The sequence below is a fragment of the Sus scrofa genome, chromosome 13 (assembly GCF_000003025.6).
Source record: "Sus scrofa isolate TJ Tabasco breed Duroc chromosome 13, Sscrofa11.1, whole genome shotgun sequence".
NCBI classification, from domain to species: Eukaryota; Metazoa; Chordata; class Mammalia; order Artiodactyla; family Suidae; genus Sus; species Sus scrofa.
In genome coordinates, this window is record NC_010455.5 from 35,062,395 (window position 1) to 35,080,336 (window position 17,942).

The 17,942-nt window shown below is 38.6% G+C and overlaps 1 protein-coding gene across 4 annotated transcripts in view; it reads right to left on the reverse strand.

Annotated features, from left to right (window-relative positions):
• SFMBT1 (Scm-like with four mbt domains 1) overlaps window positions 1–17,942 on the reverse strand; it is a 160,448-nt gene that overhangs the window by 41,768 nt on the left and 100,738 nt on the right. For all 4 annotated transcript variants that reach the window (XM_021068955.1, XM_021068953.1, XM_021068952.1 and 1 more), the window contains one exon: window positions 6,897–7,137. In XM_021068955.1, coding sequence (XP_020924614.1) covers window positions 6,897–7,101 — 205 coding nt within the window. In that variant the 5' untranslated portion in view covers window positions 7,102–7,137. The remainder of the gene's footprint in view (window positions 1–6,896; window positions 7,138–17,942) is intronic.

Genomic DNA, 17,942 nt, shown 5'->3' on the forward strand with positions numbered 1-17,942 from the left:
CCTCAACAACTGTCACTTCATGGGCAATCTTTTTTTTTTTTTTTTTTTGCTCCACCCATGGCTTGCAAAAGTTCCCAGGTCAGGAGTCAAACCCAAGCCACAGCAGTGACCTGAGGCACAGTAGTGACAATGCCAGATCCTTAACTACTAGGTCACCGGGGAACTCCCACTGTCAATCTTTACATCTAGATCAGACAGTGCTACCAAACTACAACCTGTGGACTAAAGCTGGCCTGCTATCTATTTCTGTAAATAAAGTTTTTATGGAACACAGCCATGGTCATTTGTTTATGTACTACTTTCACATTACAAAGGTAGAGCTGAGCAGTTGCGACAGAAACCGCAGGGCCCCAAAAGCCTAAAATATTTTACTATCCGGTCCTTTATAGCTACTTTGTCAAGCCTGATCTATATATCCTCATACCTGGCATCCCCAACCAGCCAGATTATCTAGAAACAAATCCCTGATATCACGTAATTTTATCCAATATAATCTCAATATGTATTTCTAGAAGAAAATAACTTTTTATATAACCACAGTAAGATGACACCTTAAAAAATTAACAATAATTAACATCAAATATCTAGACCATGTCAATTTTCCCAAATGTCTCAAAAACAATTTTTTAAATTTGTTTGGTCAAATCATGATACAAATGAGATTTGTATACTGCAAATGGTTAACACATCAACTAAATCTCTTTTAATGTGTAGGTACACCCTATGCCCTCTCTTTTTCCTGGAGCATACTTGTTAAGAGATTTAGCCTTTTGTCCTATACAAATTTTTTTCAGAGTCTGGTTTTACTGGTTGTCTGCTCATGGTAACCAGTCGCTCTACTGTCCTCTACATTTTCTGTGAATCAGTATTTAGATCTAGAGGCCTGATCAAATTCAGTTTGGATTCTTTGGGGAAGAGGGCAAGATTACTTCTTAAGTGGAGTTAAATCCTTCCATCAAGAGGCACATTCTATCTTTCCTTCTATGGTGATGGCAGCTTTTAATGGTCACTACACAGATACGATGATTCATTTGGGGCTAGAAACAGTGATGTTCTATCATCCTTCTTCATTTACTAACCAAAATATAAAGAAAATGTTCTCTTGGGGTTCCCATAGTGGCTCAGGGGTTAACAAATCCAACTAGGAACCATGAGGTTGAGGGTTTGATTCCTGGCCTCGCTCAGTGGGTTAAGGATCTGGCATTGCCTTGAGCTGTGGTGTAGGCTGCAGACATGGCTCGGATCTGGAATTGCTCTGGCTCTGGTGTAGGCTGGTGGCTACAGCATAGATTAGATCCTGAGCCTGGGGACCTCCATGTGCTGCGGGTGCGGCCCTAGAAAAGGCAAAAAGACAAAAAAGACAAAAAAAAAAAAAAAAAAAAAGTTCTCTTCAACTATTTGATCACAAAAAAAAAAAAAAAAAAGCAGGATATAAACTTGATTCTCTGTATTTACCAGCCTTCAAAATTATCCATTGGTTCCCTAGCATCCTTCAAAGGCAACCAATGAGGGTTTTGTTTAAAAGTTTCATGGAGCTCCCGCTGTGGTGCAACAGGATCAGCAGTGTCTTAGAAGCGCTGGGACATGGGTTCGATATCCAACCCAGCACAGTGGGTTAAGGATCTGGTGTTGCTGTACCTGTGGCTTAGTTTGCAGCTCAGCCTGGATCTGATCCCTGGCCCAGGAGCTCCATATGCCATGAAGAGGCCCAAAATAAATAAATAAATAATAAAATTGTTTATTCCTTATTGTAAATCAACCACAGTTCAATTTTTGAAAATAGTTTTCTTTAATTTAAAAAAAACACATGCACACACAATCATATATTCTCCTCTCTCATTTTATACACTTTTTTTTTTTTTGTCTTTTTGTCTTTTCTAGGGCCGCACCCCGCAGCACATGGAGATTCCCAGGCTAGGGGTCTAATCAAAGCTGTAGCCACCAGCCTACGCCACAGCCACAGCAACTCGGGATCTGAGCCCTATCTGTGACCTACACCACAGCTCATGGCAACACCAGATCCTTAATCCACTGTGCAAGGCCAGGGATTGAATCCGCAACCTCATGGTTCCTAGTCAGACTCGTTAACCACTGAGCCACGACGGGAACTCCTATACACATTTTCTTTATTCATATAAGATATGTGGAGAACACTCCCTGGATCTGTTTCTTTCTATTTTTTATTTTTTAAGTTTATTTTTAATTTTTAAAAAATTTTATTAAAGTATAGTCAATTTACAGTGTTCTGTCAATTTCTGCTGTATGGCTTTTTTTTTTTAATTGCACCTTTTATCATTATAAAGTGCCCTTCTCTGTCTCTTACAGTGCTTTCTGACCTGAATTCCACCTTTGTCAGAGAGCAAGACTGAGACTCTTGCTTTCCTTTCTACTTGCATTTGTCTATGGATCTTTGTCCATCATTCTGTTTACTCTTTCAAAATCTCTCCATTTAAGTATGTCTCCTGTTCCTAGCATAGAATTGAGTTTTACACAGTTAAACCAACCTGAAATGTTTTATCAATTTGAATAGAAGAGTAAGCCAATTAACATTTATATTATCTAAAGATATGGCCTCAATTCCTTTATACTGGTAAATATAACATGAATTACTTGTGTATGTGTGTACAGTATTTCCCTATGTGATTTTATTTGAACATGTACTTTTTATGTTTTTTACTTTTTTTTTGGCCAGGTTTGCAGCATGTGGAAGTTCCCGGGTGACAATGCCTGATCCTTAACCTGCTACAGCACTAGGGAACTCCAACTTTTTATTTTAAAAAATCCATCTTTTGGCATTTAGAGAGGTTTATAGTTCTGCTCTTCTGGTTATCTTTATACTAATACCTTCATAACAATTTTTGAACTATTTTCTATTTCTTTTTTTTAATAAATACTACTAAATTTAGCCATAACCTCTTTTATCTCTTCTCCTTCAGCATACTCCTAGTTAACACTTAAAAGGCAATTAGTTAAATTACTAGGTAATAAACCTGTTTGCAGGAGAGGGGGAGCAGTAAGTAATCTTATACCACTATTCATATGCTCTCCCTGCTATTGTCCCTTATTTTTTTTTTCTGGTCATGTCCACAGCATGTGAAAGTTTGTGAGCTAGGGATCAAACCCACGCCATAGCAGCAGCCCAAGCCACTGCAGTGACAATGCCAGATTCTTAACCCATTGTGCCAAAAAGAACTCCAAATTTTTTTTTTTTTTGGTCTTTTTTTGTCTTTTTTTGGGCCACACCCAAAGCATATGGAGGTTCCCAGGCTAGGGGTCGAATCAGAGTTGTAGCTGCCATCCTACGCCACAGCCACAGCCAGGCTGGATTCAAGCCACGTCTTTGACCTATACCACAGCTCACAGCAACGCTGGATACTTAACCCACTGAGCGAGGCCAGCGATCAAACCCATGTCCTCATGGATACTAGTTGGGTTCATTAATCACTGAGCCACGATGGGAACTCCCTCCCTCATATTTTTAATAATTATATTGTATTCATGTTGTCAGAGCATGTAGCCATTAAACACTATCCTGTATCTCTTATAGCCATCACTTAGTTCTAAGTTATATAGCCATGTTTCACTAATAGTTCTAAGTTATATAGCCATGTTTCACTAATAGCTTATTTGTTTGATTTTCTGAATTTTCTTGTGGATTTCTTGGAAGAGCTCATGGGAAAAATGTTCTCTGAATCCTTTTATCTTTATAACAATTTGCATATAGCCATTACACCCTAAGTTCAGTTCAGCTAGACATAAAATCCTGGCATCATATTTTCTTTCACTGAACTTCTTAAATATATTACCTTCTTATGTTTTGATAAAAAGTATTATTGTCAATTAGTCTGATGATAATCTTGTTTTCTTTCTTTTTCAAGACATTTAGTGTTTTTGCCTAAATTATCAAGGGATTCTTTTGCTTTCCAGTTCAATACACACCTTGATATAGCTATTCTCATTTAACTTCCCCATGTACATAGTGAACCTTTTCAATATGGATTTTTAAGTTCTATTTCAGTAAAGTTTTCTTGAATTTTAGAATATTTCATTGTTTCACTGTTTTGGTTTTCATCTTCAGTAACTTTTATTTATTTTATTTTACATACCTTGAACCATTTTTGCCAACCATTTTTTTCCAAGTCCTTGTTTATATCTTTCTTCTTCTGTTTTTGTGGGGGTGTTTTTGTTTTTTGCTTTTTAGGGCCTCACCAGCAGCATATGGAAGTTCCCAGGCTAGGGGTCGAACCAGAGCTACAGCTGCCGGCCTACGCCACAGCCACATCAACGTAGGATCAAAGTGATGTGTGCAACCTACACCACAGTGCATGGTAACACTGGATCTCCGAGCCACTGAGCAAGGCCAGGGATCAAACCCACATCCTCAGGTATACTAGTTGGATTAATTTCTGCTGTGCCACAACAGGAACTCTCTTCATTTCTTTTTTTTTTTTTAGTATTTAGTATTTAAATTATTTTCCTCTTTTGTTTCTCTTTAGATACTACTCGTTTGATTTATCCCTGTGTTTAATTGTAACTTAGCCTCCATTTCTAGTATTTTTAAATTTCTAGTTCTTGCCTAGCTTCTACTTTTTCTCTTTTCAAATCTTCCTTTTCTACCATCAGCTCATTTTTGAATTTTCATAAATTTTATTTATGATTTTTCTCACTTTCTTTTACCTTGTTTTGAAACGTTTTTGTCTGACACAATGTTCATCTCTTTTGTGGTTATGTTTCCCTGGAAGGGTTTTATTCTACCCTTATTTCCTATTTGTTTGTTTTAACAACTTGCCTTTGTATGAGGCTCAACTGAAATCATTTTCTGTTGTTCATCATTACATGAAGCAAATTTTCCTATACTCTTAAGATGAGATGGCGGGCCACGTAGCTTTATATCTCCAGAGCTTCCTCTTATGTTGTTTTCTCACAAAATGTTAATGGCCAGATAGAAGCCCACTGAGTACCCTAATACCCAGATCTTCATTTCTAAATATCATTCTTCAAAAAACAAAAACCCCCAGTCCTTCCTGGAGAAATGGCTGATTTCAGGGCTGAGGCAGGGAAAAGTTTCCTGAACAAAAAGCTCCTTGAAAAATAATGGGAACATAAGGACACATCTGCCAACCTGAAGGGGTTCCCAGTGGCCAAATCTAGGACAATTTGAGCATCAAAATAATAATGACAGTAAAAGATTATAACCCATTGAATAAAATAAAACTTATGAGTCTACACTGACATAACATACATAAATACACACATGCATACATAAATGTATGTGAATAAATGGGCGAAAAGGAAAGCTTTTTCTATAGTAGAAAATCAATTATAAAATCTAGAAGGAATTAGAAAATACCATTTGGTAAGCATTAAAATAATAGTCGTTTCATATAAAAATTATCAATGGGGAGTTCCCGTCGTGGCGCAGTGGTTAACGAATCCGACTAGGAACCATGAGGTTGCGGGTTCGGTCCCTGCCCTTGCTCAGTGGGTTAACGATCCGGCGTTGCCGTGAGCTGTGGTGTAGGTTGCAGACGCAGCTCGGATCCCGCGTTGCTGTGGCTCTGGCGCAGGCCGGTGGCTACAGCTCCGATTCAACCCCTAGCCTGGGAACCTCCATATGCCGCGGGAGCGGTCCAAGAAATAGCAACAATAACAACAACAACAACAACAACAACAAAAAAGACAAAAAGACAAAAAAAAAAAAATTATCAATGGATGCTAAAAATAGCAGGTGAAGTGTGACAAGTAATGGGCTATTTATATAATCTCAAAAGTATCTTCCCACAAGATAATTATTAATTTTAAAAGATAAAAGTAATTTTACAGTAGAAAAACTTGGCATCCACAAACTCAATGAAGTGATGAAAGTTAGTACCACTAGTTAGTTACAGGACAGTCAACCACATGGGATATGATGCACTAGAAGGAAACAGCATCACTGCTGCACTTTTCCTACCAAAAATGCACAATCTGAGAAACATCAAGCAAACACAACTGTGAGACATGCTAAAAAATAACTGGCTGTACTCTTCAAAGACACCAACACCAAGAAAGACAAAAACACATGGTAGCCAAATGCAATGTGTGATTTTGGACTGAATCCTGGACAAGGAAAATAAATGGGGAGTAATGTATAGTACTGGATCCAGGACGTAATTAACATTACTGAGAAAACTGCCCTGTACCTACCAAAAATGTCAAAGTCTGAGGAAATGTCCCAGATTAAAGGAATCTTAGGAGACATGGCAAATGAATGCAACATATGATCTAGGATTTTCCTTTACTATAGAAACATTTTACTGTAAAAACATTATTGATAAAAACTGAACAAGGTCTCTAGATTAAATAACAATACCATATCATATCAAAGATAATTTCCAAAGTTAATTTTGTTATTTTATTGTGCTCATGGCTATCTTGGTTTTTAGAAGTACATTAATATACTGATAAAATCAGAAAGAGAATCAATCTGGCCCAAGGTTCTTCGAGATAACCATATCTTCAAGCTTCAGTCTTACAGGATGAATGCAACTGATGTTCCCTATGAATGGCATAAAAGCCCGAGGCTTATGGAGCACAGAAAATAATTTTTTAAAATAGGGAGGTGTAAATTATTCCTTATAACAAATACCCTCATTCAAAATGCTAACCCAATAACCTATTGTGGAAGAGAATGTAAAAAAAGAATATATAACTGAATCACTTTGTTCTATACCTCAAATTAACAAAACAGTGTAAATCTACTATATTTTGATTAAAAACATTTTTTTGGTAATCCTTAACCCAAAGAAGTTAGGAAGATCTATGTGCCTGGGAGACTGACAACCTTAGGACTGTAGACAGCCCGGATTTTCCTATAGCAACATTCTATCATGTCTTGATAAGAAGTATCTCATTACCTTCGGGAGCTTCAAGGGTCTTCTTATTCTGCTCACACCACCCAATGGGGTAGAGGTCAGCCTTCCTGATGTCACACCAAAAGTCGGCTCTCCGGTCTTCCCCATAGCCATCGTAGCGGAGGAGGAGCAACTGCTCACAGGTGGTAATGATGGTGGCAACCCAGTAGGCTTCAGGATTTGTCTTTACAACCACTTCCAGTTTCATCCCAGGAGCAAATCCATTTTGCAAACGTGTGTCCACCTGAACAAGGAAACACTATTTACCACCAGAAAAGTATCTCAAATGAGTAGTTTTTTTGGACAACATTCTTTAAGACTTAAAATTCTAAAGCACGAAATGCAATAAAATCTTCTCAAGGGAAACCTGAGAAATTCCAATTCTAATTTCACAGGAGTGATCCAAACAAAAGAGGGAATAGCAATGCTCTTCCGTCTAACTCTGAAGGAATTTTTTTTTAATTAATTTTTTTTGTCTTTATAGGGCCGCACTCGTGGCATATGGAGGTTCCCAGGCTAGGGGTCTAACCGGAGCAGTAGCCACCGGCCTACGCCAGAGCCACAGCAACACGGGATCTGAGCCTCATCTGCGAGCTACACCACAGGAAATGGCAATGCCAGATCCTTAACCCATTGATCAAGGCCAGGGATCAAACCCACAACCTCATGGTTCCTAGTGGGCTTCGTTTCCGCTGCGCCACAGGGGGAACTCCAACTCTGATGGAATTTTAATAGAACTCAAAATTTCCACCAAAGCAGTCTGGTTATAGAAAATGTCTTCCAGTAAGTATACAAATCACTGAATGTTCACCATTTTAACAACTTTCAACACATTAAGTTTTCAAGGGTGATTTCTGGATCATTTGAAAGAAAATTTATGGAAATTATAAAAGGTAAATGACAAAAATAGGGTACACTGCTAATAAATTAGTATAATATATACCTACCACACAGAGGGAGCCATACGTTCCATTTCTCTAAAAGAGTCTGTGTTTACATCTGTTATACTGAATAATAATTAATAACGCCTCTTATCCTTCTCAAAAATATACTACTTTAGATGTTAAATCATAAGGTCACAAAAGGGTCTTCAATTCTGGAATTACTATAGTGTATACTAAAATTAAGTAAATACATTATGGATAATGACAGCCAGGTTTCTCACTGTGGGAGAAAAGTACAAATAAGAGGAGAGGAAGACTAGATTAAACCTGTAGTGTTGAACTGAAATCAGAGGTATGGGTGCTAAAATGACAGTGATGACTAGGATATTTGCATAGTCTCAAAAGTTCTCCTCACAAAATTGTTATTAGTTGCAAAGGGGAAAATTAAAGTGAAAAAACCTGGCAGACACCACCTTAACTAACTAAACAAAGTTAACATCACCAATCCTAAAACATCAATATCTTATAGCCTTGATATCATACAAGAAAAGCACATCATTTCTATGACATTATTGCCAAATGCATAAACTCAAGATAATCATGAGAAAAACCAATCCCAAACTAAGAAACATTCTTCAAAATAAGTGGTATATGATATATGCTTCCAAAATGTCAAGGCCACTAAGGACAGAGAGAGAATAAAAAACTATCACACTCTGGAGGAGACTCTGGAAATAGGACAACTGAATGCAATGTGGCCGTTCCAGCCATGCAAAGTGAGGGGCTCCTGGAAAGGAGAGGTCAGAGAGGGAAAGTCCTATATTCAGTGTAAAACTTCTTCCCCATTCTAATCACTAACCTGCTACACTCCTAAAAGATAATCCAAATCCTGAATTGTAACACTACATTTTAACACTGCCTGTGTTTTCACACTATGGTAGCAGAATTACACAGCATGAAATGTTTTTCCGCGTGGGACTTCTCTTACCCAACACTGCTTACGACTCGTGACTCATTTGTGCTGTTGCATATATCAGTACTTTATTTCTTTTTGTTCTTGTATAGTATTCCACTGCACAAATATGCCATAACTTATCCATTCTAACGCTCTGAGTAGCAGTCACTTTGGGTAGTTGACAGTTTTGAAAGACTACTGATAACACTGTCATGATTATATGAATAGTTTTGTATATCACTTGATGTATATCTCTATGGATCCCTATAATAAAAACATTCAGCTAAACTGTTTTTCAAAGTGGCTATACCAATTTACTCTCTCAGCAGTGTATGAGAAATTCTTTTGATCCAACATCCTATGCAACACTACTGTATTTTCAACCTTTTTCATTTTTACCATTTTGAAATGTGTATTATATTACCTCACTGTGATTTTAATTTGCGTTTTCTGATTTTTTTTTCCTTTTTTTGTCTTTTTAGGGTCATACCTGTGGCATATGGAAGTTCCCAGGCTAGGGGTCCAATTGGAGCTGCAGCTGCTGGCCTACACCACAGCCAAAGCAACACAGAATCCGAGCCACATTTGGAACCTACACCACAGCTCACAGCAACGCCACATCCTTAACCCACTGTGTGAGGCCAGGGATCAAACCCACATCCTCATGAATACTAGTCAAGTTCGTTACCACTGAGTCACAATCCAATTTTTCTGATTAATGGAGTTGAGAACCATTATATTTATTAGCCATTTAGATTTCTTCTTTTGAGAAATGCCTAAGTTTCTCGCCAATTTTTTATTGAGTCAATATTCTGAATACCAGTTTGTCAATTACTTAGAAATATCACTTTTTTGACAGTTTGATAAATAGAAGTTTCTGATTTTAATATACTCTACTTCATCAATAGTTTCCCTTTAATGTTTTTCTATATTTTAAAGCAAATTTTTCCCTATCCCCAAAGGTCATATTATACTATATTATTTTCTAGAAGCCTTTCATATTGAGAACTAGGAGTTCCCGTGGTGGCGCAGTGGTTAACGAATCTGACTAGGAACCATGAGGTTATGCCCTTGCTCAGTGGGTTAACGATCCAGCATTGCCGTGAGCTGTGGTGTAGGTTGCGGACACGGCTCAGATCCTACGTTGCTGTGGCTCTGGCATAGGCCGGTGGCTACAGCTCCAATTGGACCCCTAGCCTGGGAACCTCCATATGCTTCGGGAGCGGCCCAAGAAATGATTAAAAAAAAAAAATTTGAGAACTAATATCTACCTTGAGTTAAACTCTGTGTAGTACTAGGTAGGCCTCAGGTTTTACTTTTTTTTAATGGCTGCACCCTCGGTATATGGAAGTTTCCCTGCCAGGGATTGAATGAATCCAAGCAGCTGTAGCAACGCTGGATCCTTTAACCCACTGCACTGGGCTGGGGATGGAACCGACACCTCTGTAGTGACTCAAGCTGCGGCTGCAGTCTAATTCTTAACCCACTGTGCTGCAACAGGAACTGAATGTTTCACTATTTTGGAGGTTTTTGTTTAAGTTTTTTTGTCTTTGTGCAGCATGGAAGTTGCCAGTCTAGGGATCAAATCAAAGCTGTAGCTGCCAGCCTATATCACAACCACAGCAACACTGGATTCAGGCAGCATCTACAACTTACACCACAGCTTGCAGCAATGCCTGATCCTTAACCCACTGAGCAAGGCCAGAAACCAAATTAGCATCCTCACAGACAGTATGTTGGGTTCTTAACCAGCTGAGCCACAATGGGAACCCCCCTCCGGCTTTATTTTTTGAAGATACATATGCAGTTGACCCAGCACCTTTCCTCACCACTATAAACTGTTACCTTGTTATAAATAAAATCAGACTAGTAGCTCAGTGGGTTAAGTATCCGGCATTGCCATGAGCTGTGGTGTAGGTTGCAGACGCAGCTCGGATCTGGTGTTGCTGTTGCTGTGACATAGGCCAGGAGCTACAGCTGCGATTAAACCCCTAGCCTGGGCCCTTTTTAGGGCCATGGGTGTGGTCCTAAAAAGACAAAAAATAATTAATTAAAAATAAATAAATCAGTGTCCCAGAAAAGTAGGTCTGTTTCTGATTTGTTTTTTCTTAGAGTAGCACAATACTGTCCTAAGTTTGATATCTGGTACAAGAAGCCTTCTCATTCTGTCTTATTTGTCAGCTGTGTCTGGCTAACCTTGTTCCTTTATCTTTCCGCATAAAGTTTAGAATCAGTTTGTCAATTTCTACCTAAAATTTTTTTGGTGTTTGACTTGGGTTGAAGTAAATTCAACAGATATATCTGGGGAGAATTGACATCTTTACAATAGTGAGTCTTCCATTACATGAACAAGGTCTATTCCTTCATTTCAATTTATGTCAATAACGGAGTTCCCGTCCATGGTGCAGTGGAAACAAACCCAACTAGGAACCATGAGATTGGAGGTTTGATCCCTGGCCTTGCTCAGTGGGTTAAGGATTCAGTGTTGCCCTGAGCTGAAGTGTAGGTTGTAGACGTAGCTCAGATCTGGCGTTGCTGTGGCTGTGGCACAGGCCGGCAACTATAGCTCTGATTCAACCCCCAGCCTGGAAACCTCCATATGCTGTGGGTGCAGCCCTAAAAAGCAAAAACAAAAAAAAAAGGCAGTGTCTGTCTATAAATTCCAATTTATATCAATAAAGGTTTGAAGTTTTTAGAAATATTTGTTACATTTATTCCTAGCCATTCAATGTTTTATGTTACTGTAAATCACATCTTTCAGTTTCCTTTTTTGTTTGTTGCTAGTATATAGAAATAGAATAGGTTTTTTATACTGACCTTGTATCTAAAATCTTGCTAAAACCAGAATTCCCATCGTGGCTCAGTGGTTAACAAATCCAACTAGGAATCATGAGGTTGTGGGTTCGATCCCTGGCCTTGCTCAGTGGGTTAACGATCTGGTGTTGCCGTGAGCTGTGGTGTAGCTTGCAGATGAGGCTTGGAGCCCATGTTGCTGTGGCTCTAGCATAGGCTGGCGGCTACAGCTCCGATTTGACTCCCAGCTTGGGAACCTCCATATGCTGCAGGAGCGGCCCAAGAAATGGCAAAAAAAAAGAAAAAATAAATAAAATAAAATAAAATCTTGCTAAAATTACTCAGCAGTACTAATCATAGAAAGTAAATTATTTTATTCATCTGCAAATAATGACATCTTTTCCTTCTCAATTCTTCTTTTTTTAGTTTTTTTTAGGGCTTCACCCTAGACATATAGAGGTTCCCAGGCTAGGGGTCCAATCGCAGCTGTAGCCACCGGCCTACACCGCAGCCACAGCAATGCAGGACCCCAGCCGCATCTGCAACCTACACCCACAGCTCAGAGCAATGCCGGATCCTTAACCCACTGAGCAAGGCCAGGGATAGACCCCCATCCTCAAGGGTACTAGTCAGGTTCATTAACCTCTGAGCCATGATAGGAACTCCTTCTCCTCACTTCTTATGCATTTTAATTGTTTTTCTTACCTTAATGTATTTGGCTAGAGTTTCCAATTCAGTGTCAAATATACATCACATTAGCTAGCATTTTTGTCTTGTTTCATATTAAAAAGATTATCATATTACATTAATAAAGTTTGCTACAGACTTTATATAGATATACTACATCAAATTAAGGAAATGATCATCTATAGTTTGCTAAGAGTTTTATTGTAAGTGCAATGTTATCATTAATTTTCTTTGTATATTAAGATGATGATTTTTATCCTTTACTCTACTACTATGGTGAACTATGCTGATTGATTTTCCAATGTTAAACCATCTTGCATTCCTGGAAAAATCAACTTGTTATTAATGTAGTTTCCTTTTCAAATATGGCTACATTCAGTTTGGTTTTATTTTGTATGAAGCTATTTATGCATCAGTTATTCTGAGTGACACTTCTTTGGAATTTTCCTTTCCTGAAATATTACTAGGTTTGGTATTAAGGCTGTGCTGATTTCTAAACATACTGGTACACTCCATCACTAATGGATAGAATAACCAAAGGAAACAGAATAAACAAACTATAAACCAACCAAACCTAAAAGACACGTAGAAACACTCCACTCAACAAGAGAATACACATTCCTCTCAATTTCACATGGAAACATTCTCCAGGATAGATTATGATACTAGACCAAAAACAAAAATAATACAAAGTATCTCTTCTGATCATAGTGGAATAAAACTAGAATTCAATAAAAGAAGGAAACTAGAAAATTCACAAATACATTGACATTAAACACATTCAATAGATGAAAGAAGAAATCACAAGGGCAATTAGAAAATATTTTGAGACAAATGATTAAAAAAATACACCAAAATTTGTGAGAGGTAGCAAAAGCAGTGCTAAGAAGGAAATTTCTAGCTGTTTGACTATACTAAAAAAAGATCTCAAATTAACAACATAACTGTACTTCTTAAGGAACTAGAAAAAGAAGAGTAAATTAAACAGAAGGAAGAAAATAATAAGGATGAAAGTGGTGATAAATGAAATAGAGAACAGAAAAACAATACAGGACTTCTGGTTTTCAATTTGATATGTAAGGATTTTGGATGTTGGAACTGTCCTAACAAGGAAAACCCAAGCAAATTAAAAATCAACAGCTCTTCTTAGATCCAAAAGAGAATTGAGGTCACATGGCAGAACTGTTGCATTCAAAACTGGAGACAGAGAGGAGTTCCTGTCATGGTGCAGTGGTTAACGAATCTGACTAGGAACCATGAGGTTGTGGGTTCGATCTCTGGCCTTGCTCAGTGGGTTAAGGATCCAGTGTTGCCGTGAGCTGTGGTATAGGTCGCAGACGCGGCTTGGATCCCACATTGCTGTGGCTCTGGCATAGGCCGGCGGCTACAGCTCTGATGGGCCTCCTAGCCTGGGAACCTCCATATGCCATGGAAAGCGGCCCTAGAAAAGGCAAAAAGACCAAACAAAACAAAAAACTGGAGACAGATATAGAGAATGAATTACAACAAACAAGACCGAGCAGAAACCTTTGCAGGACTAGTTCCAGGGTAGGAAAACTCAAACTGTAATTAATAACTTACTGAAGGCTCAGTATGGACAAGATTGAGAAGAAAAAAAAAAACCTCTGGGGGCCCACACACTCTGTGAGTTTACCCTCCAAGAGTCCTACCAGGACTTCACAGTAAAGAATTCTGACAGAGAGAAGAGGAAAGCAGCATTCTGAAATACATTCAAAGCATTCTGTTCTCTCTTTTTGTCTTTTTAGGGCCACACCCACAGCATATGGAGGTTCCCAGGCTAGGGGTCAAATCAGAGCTATAGCCACCAGCCTACGCCACAGCCATGCCAGATCCGAGCCACATCTGCAACCTATACCATAGCTTAAGGCAATGCCAAATCCTTTAACCACTGAGGCCAGGATCAAACCTGTGGGTTAAAGGATTCATTTCCACTGAGCCACAACAGCAAATCCCAAAAGCATTCTGTTCTTAGTAAGACTAACCCTCAAGAGAAACTATTTTACTAGGTCCTAACCAACTAGCATTTAAAACCAGAGTGTTGTTGATCTAGGGTAAGGGAAATATCCAACTCTAGCTCCCTCTAGACTCCAAAATAGGGGAAAGAATATGCACAATTTAGGTTCACTATAACACTGAGACGAAACTACAGGACTAGGGAATGCTTACCGCCACATCAACAGGACTCTGGTACAACAGGGGAGACAAAATAAAGGACACAAAAATAAATTTAGTCTCTGACACCTACAGCTACAACAAATAGTAAAACCAGCCTAACTCCTACCCAGATAAACATAAAACTTACCCTAAAGACTTATTTATTTCAATTCCTTTTATTCAATGTATTATGTTCAGCTTTCAACAAAACCTAAGACCTACTAAAAGACAAAAAAACACTGTTTGAAGAGATGGAGCAAGAAATATTACAATCTTCACAAAGAAGTAAAATGATATAGGTCAGTAGCCAGATCTACTTTATACTAACATGAAATCAGAAAAGGAAAGTTTAAAAAAAAACCCGACTAATCCCTTTCAAAATCACATCAAAAAAAAAAAAAAAAATACTGGTGATCCCATTGTGGCTAATCAGGTTAAGAATCTGACATAGTGTCTGTGAGGATGTGGGTTCAATCCCTGGCCTCACCCAGTGGTCAAGGATCCAGCCTTGCCACAAGTTGTGGCATAAGCTGGCAGCTGTAGCTCTGATTTAACCCCTAGCCTGAGAACTACTATATGCCACAGGTACAGCCCTAAAGAGGAAAAAAATAAATAAAAAAAATAAAAAAAAAAAAACCAAGGAAGCAAAAGACCTACCTGCTAAGAACTACAAAACACTGAAAATGGGAGTTCCCATTGTGGCACAATGGAACTGGCAGCATCTCTGCAGTGCTAGGACACAGGTTCAATCCCCGGCCTGGCACAGTGGGTTAAAGGATCTGGCATTGCCAACAGCAGCTCAGATCTGATCCCTGGTCTGGTAACTCCATATGCCATGGGGCAGACAAAAAAAAAAAAAAAAAAGAAGAAGAAGAAGAAGAAAAACAAAAGGAAACTGAAGATGATTCAGAGAAATGGAAAGATATCCCACACTCTTGGAGTAAAAGAATTTATATTGTCAAAATGGCTATGTATGCTCAGAGTTCCTGTCATGGCTCAGTGTTTAACAAATCCGACCTGGAACCATGAGGTTGCGTGTTTGATCCCTGGCCTTGCTCAGTGAGTTAAGGATCTGGTGTTGCCATGAGCTGTGTGTATGTCACAGACATGGCTCAGATCCTGAGTTGCTGCGGCTCTGGCGTACACCATCGGCTACAGCTCCGATTAGACCCCTAGCCTGAGAACCTCCATATGCTGCAGGTGCAGCCCTAAAAAGACAATAGACCAAAAAAAAAAAAAAAAAATTGACTGTACTCCCCAAAGCAATCTACAGATTTAATGTTATCCCTATCAAATTACCTATGCCATTATTCAAAGGACTAGAATAAATAATCCTAAAATTTATATGGAAACACAAAAGATCCAGAATTTCCAAAGCAATCCTGAGGAAAAGGAACAAAGCAGAAGGCATAATCTTCCCAGACTTCAGACAATACTACAAAGCTAAAGTAATCAAAACAGCATGGCATTAGCACAAAACCAGACATAGATTAATAAAACCACAAACCTATGATCAATAAATCCTTAACAAAAGAGGCCAGAATATACAGTGGAGAAAAAAATAGTCTCTTCAGCAAGTGATGGTGGGAAAGGTAGACAAGCCACATGTAAATCAATGAAGTTAGCACACACTCTCACAGCACACACAAAAACAAACTCAAAATGGCTTCAAGACTTAAACTAAGACATGACACCAAAAAACTCCTAGAAGAAAACATAGGCAAAACACTCTCTGACAAAAATCAGAACAATATTTTCTTAGGTCAGTTTCCTAAGGCAAAAGAAATAAATAATAACCATGTTATAAGGGCTGGGAGGGAATAATTGAGAATATGCTGCTATAAGGTACTGGCACTATATGAAGTGGTATAGTGTTACTTGAGAGAGGTCTTGGATTAGTTGTAAGTGTTTACTGCAAAATAAGAGCAACCATTTTTAAAAGTTTTTTAAAGTGTAGGAGTTTCCGTAGTGGTGCAGTGGAAATGAATCCGACTAGGAACCATGAGGTTGCGGGTTCAATCCCTGGCCTCTCTCAGTGGGTTAAGGATCTGGTGTTGCCATTAGTTGTGGTTGCAGACATGGCTCGGGTCTGGTGTTGCTGTGGCTGTGGTGTAGGCAGGCAACTGTTGCTCCAACTGGACCCCTAGCCTGGGAACCTCCATGTCCCACAGGGGCGGCCCTTTAAAAAAAAAAGTTTTTTAAAAGTGTAATGATGTGCTAAGTGAAATAAGCCAGACCTAAAAGGAGAAATACTGTATGATTTCACTCAGGTACAAAAGGCAAATTTATAGAGACAGAAAGCATAAGAGAGGTTACTAGGAGCTGGGGAGGACAGTAGTGGGAGATACATTGGTGGGAGAAACCCTGAATTCAGGGTTTCTGTTTGAGATGATGAAAAAGTTCTGGAAACAGACAATGCTAGTGGTTGTACAATACTGAAGAAGCACTTAACTTTTTAATAACCGTTAAAGTTGAAGAGTTTTCTGTATGCATTGTTAATTAACTGCACTCTCCTTACAAATGATACTACACCATTTCATGTGTTGCATAAAGATCTTACAATCATATACTCTCAAATACTCCTTCCCACCCTTTGTGCTACTGTAGTTATATATGCTATAAACAAACAATAGCTTGCCATCATTTTTATTTCAAACTGCTATCTTTAAGAGACATTAAAAAGTTCCCCTTGTGGCTCAGTGGTAACAAACCCAACTAGTATCCATGAGGGTGCAGGTCTGAACCCTGGCCCCAGTCAGTAGGTTAAGGATCTGGCATTGCCGTGAGCTGTAGTGCAGGAGGTCGCAGATTCAGCTCGGATCTGGTGTTGCTGTGGCTGTGGTGTAGGCTGGCATCTGCAGCTCTGATTCCATCCCTAACCTGGAAACTTCCATATGCCAAGGGTGCAGCCCTAAAAAAAATAGATAATAAGGAAAACAATGAACTTTATACCTAGTCACAAGCATGCCATCTCCATTGTTCTTTATTTCTGTGTGTAGATCCAAGTTTCTGTCTTATGTCAAATTCCTTCTGCCTTAAGAATCTCCATCATTTTTTGGTAGTTAATAAAATCTCTCAGTTTTTGTTTCTGAATTTCTCCTTCACTTTAGGAAGAAATTTCTGCTGAGCATAGGATTCTGGGTTAATAGGTTTATTTATTTATTTATTTCAACACTTTAAAGTGTTCTGGTTTGGATAGTTTGTGAAAAAAATTCCACTACGATTCTTATCTTTGTTCCTCTATATACAATGTGGGTTTTTTTTTTGCTTTTTGTTTTTGTTTGTTTGTTTGTTTTTTTCCTCTCTCTGGCTGCCTTTAAGATTTTCTCTTCCGCTCTGGTTTTCAGTAGTCTGAATATGATGTGTCTGGATGCATTCTGTCTGTTGTTATTTAACCTGTTTCGCATTGCCTGAGCTTCTTTGATGTGTGGTACAGTATCTTTGTTTCCTTTGAAAATTGTCTGCCATTATCTCTTCAAACATCTCTTCCTCACTTTCTCTCCTTTTTCCTTCTGAGATCCCAATTACACACAAATTAGCCTTCTCTTTAATACA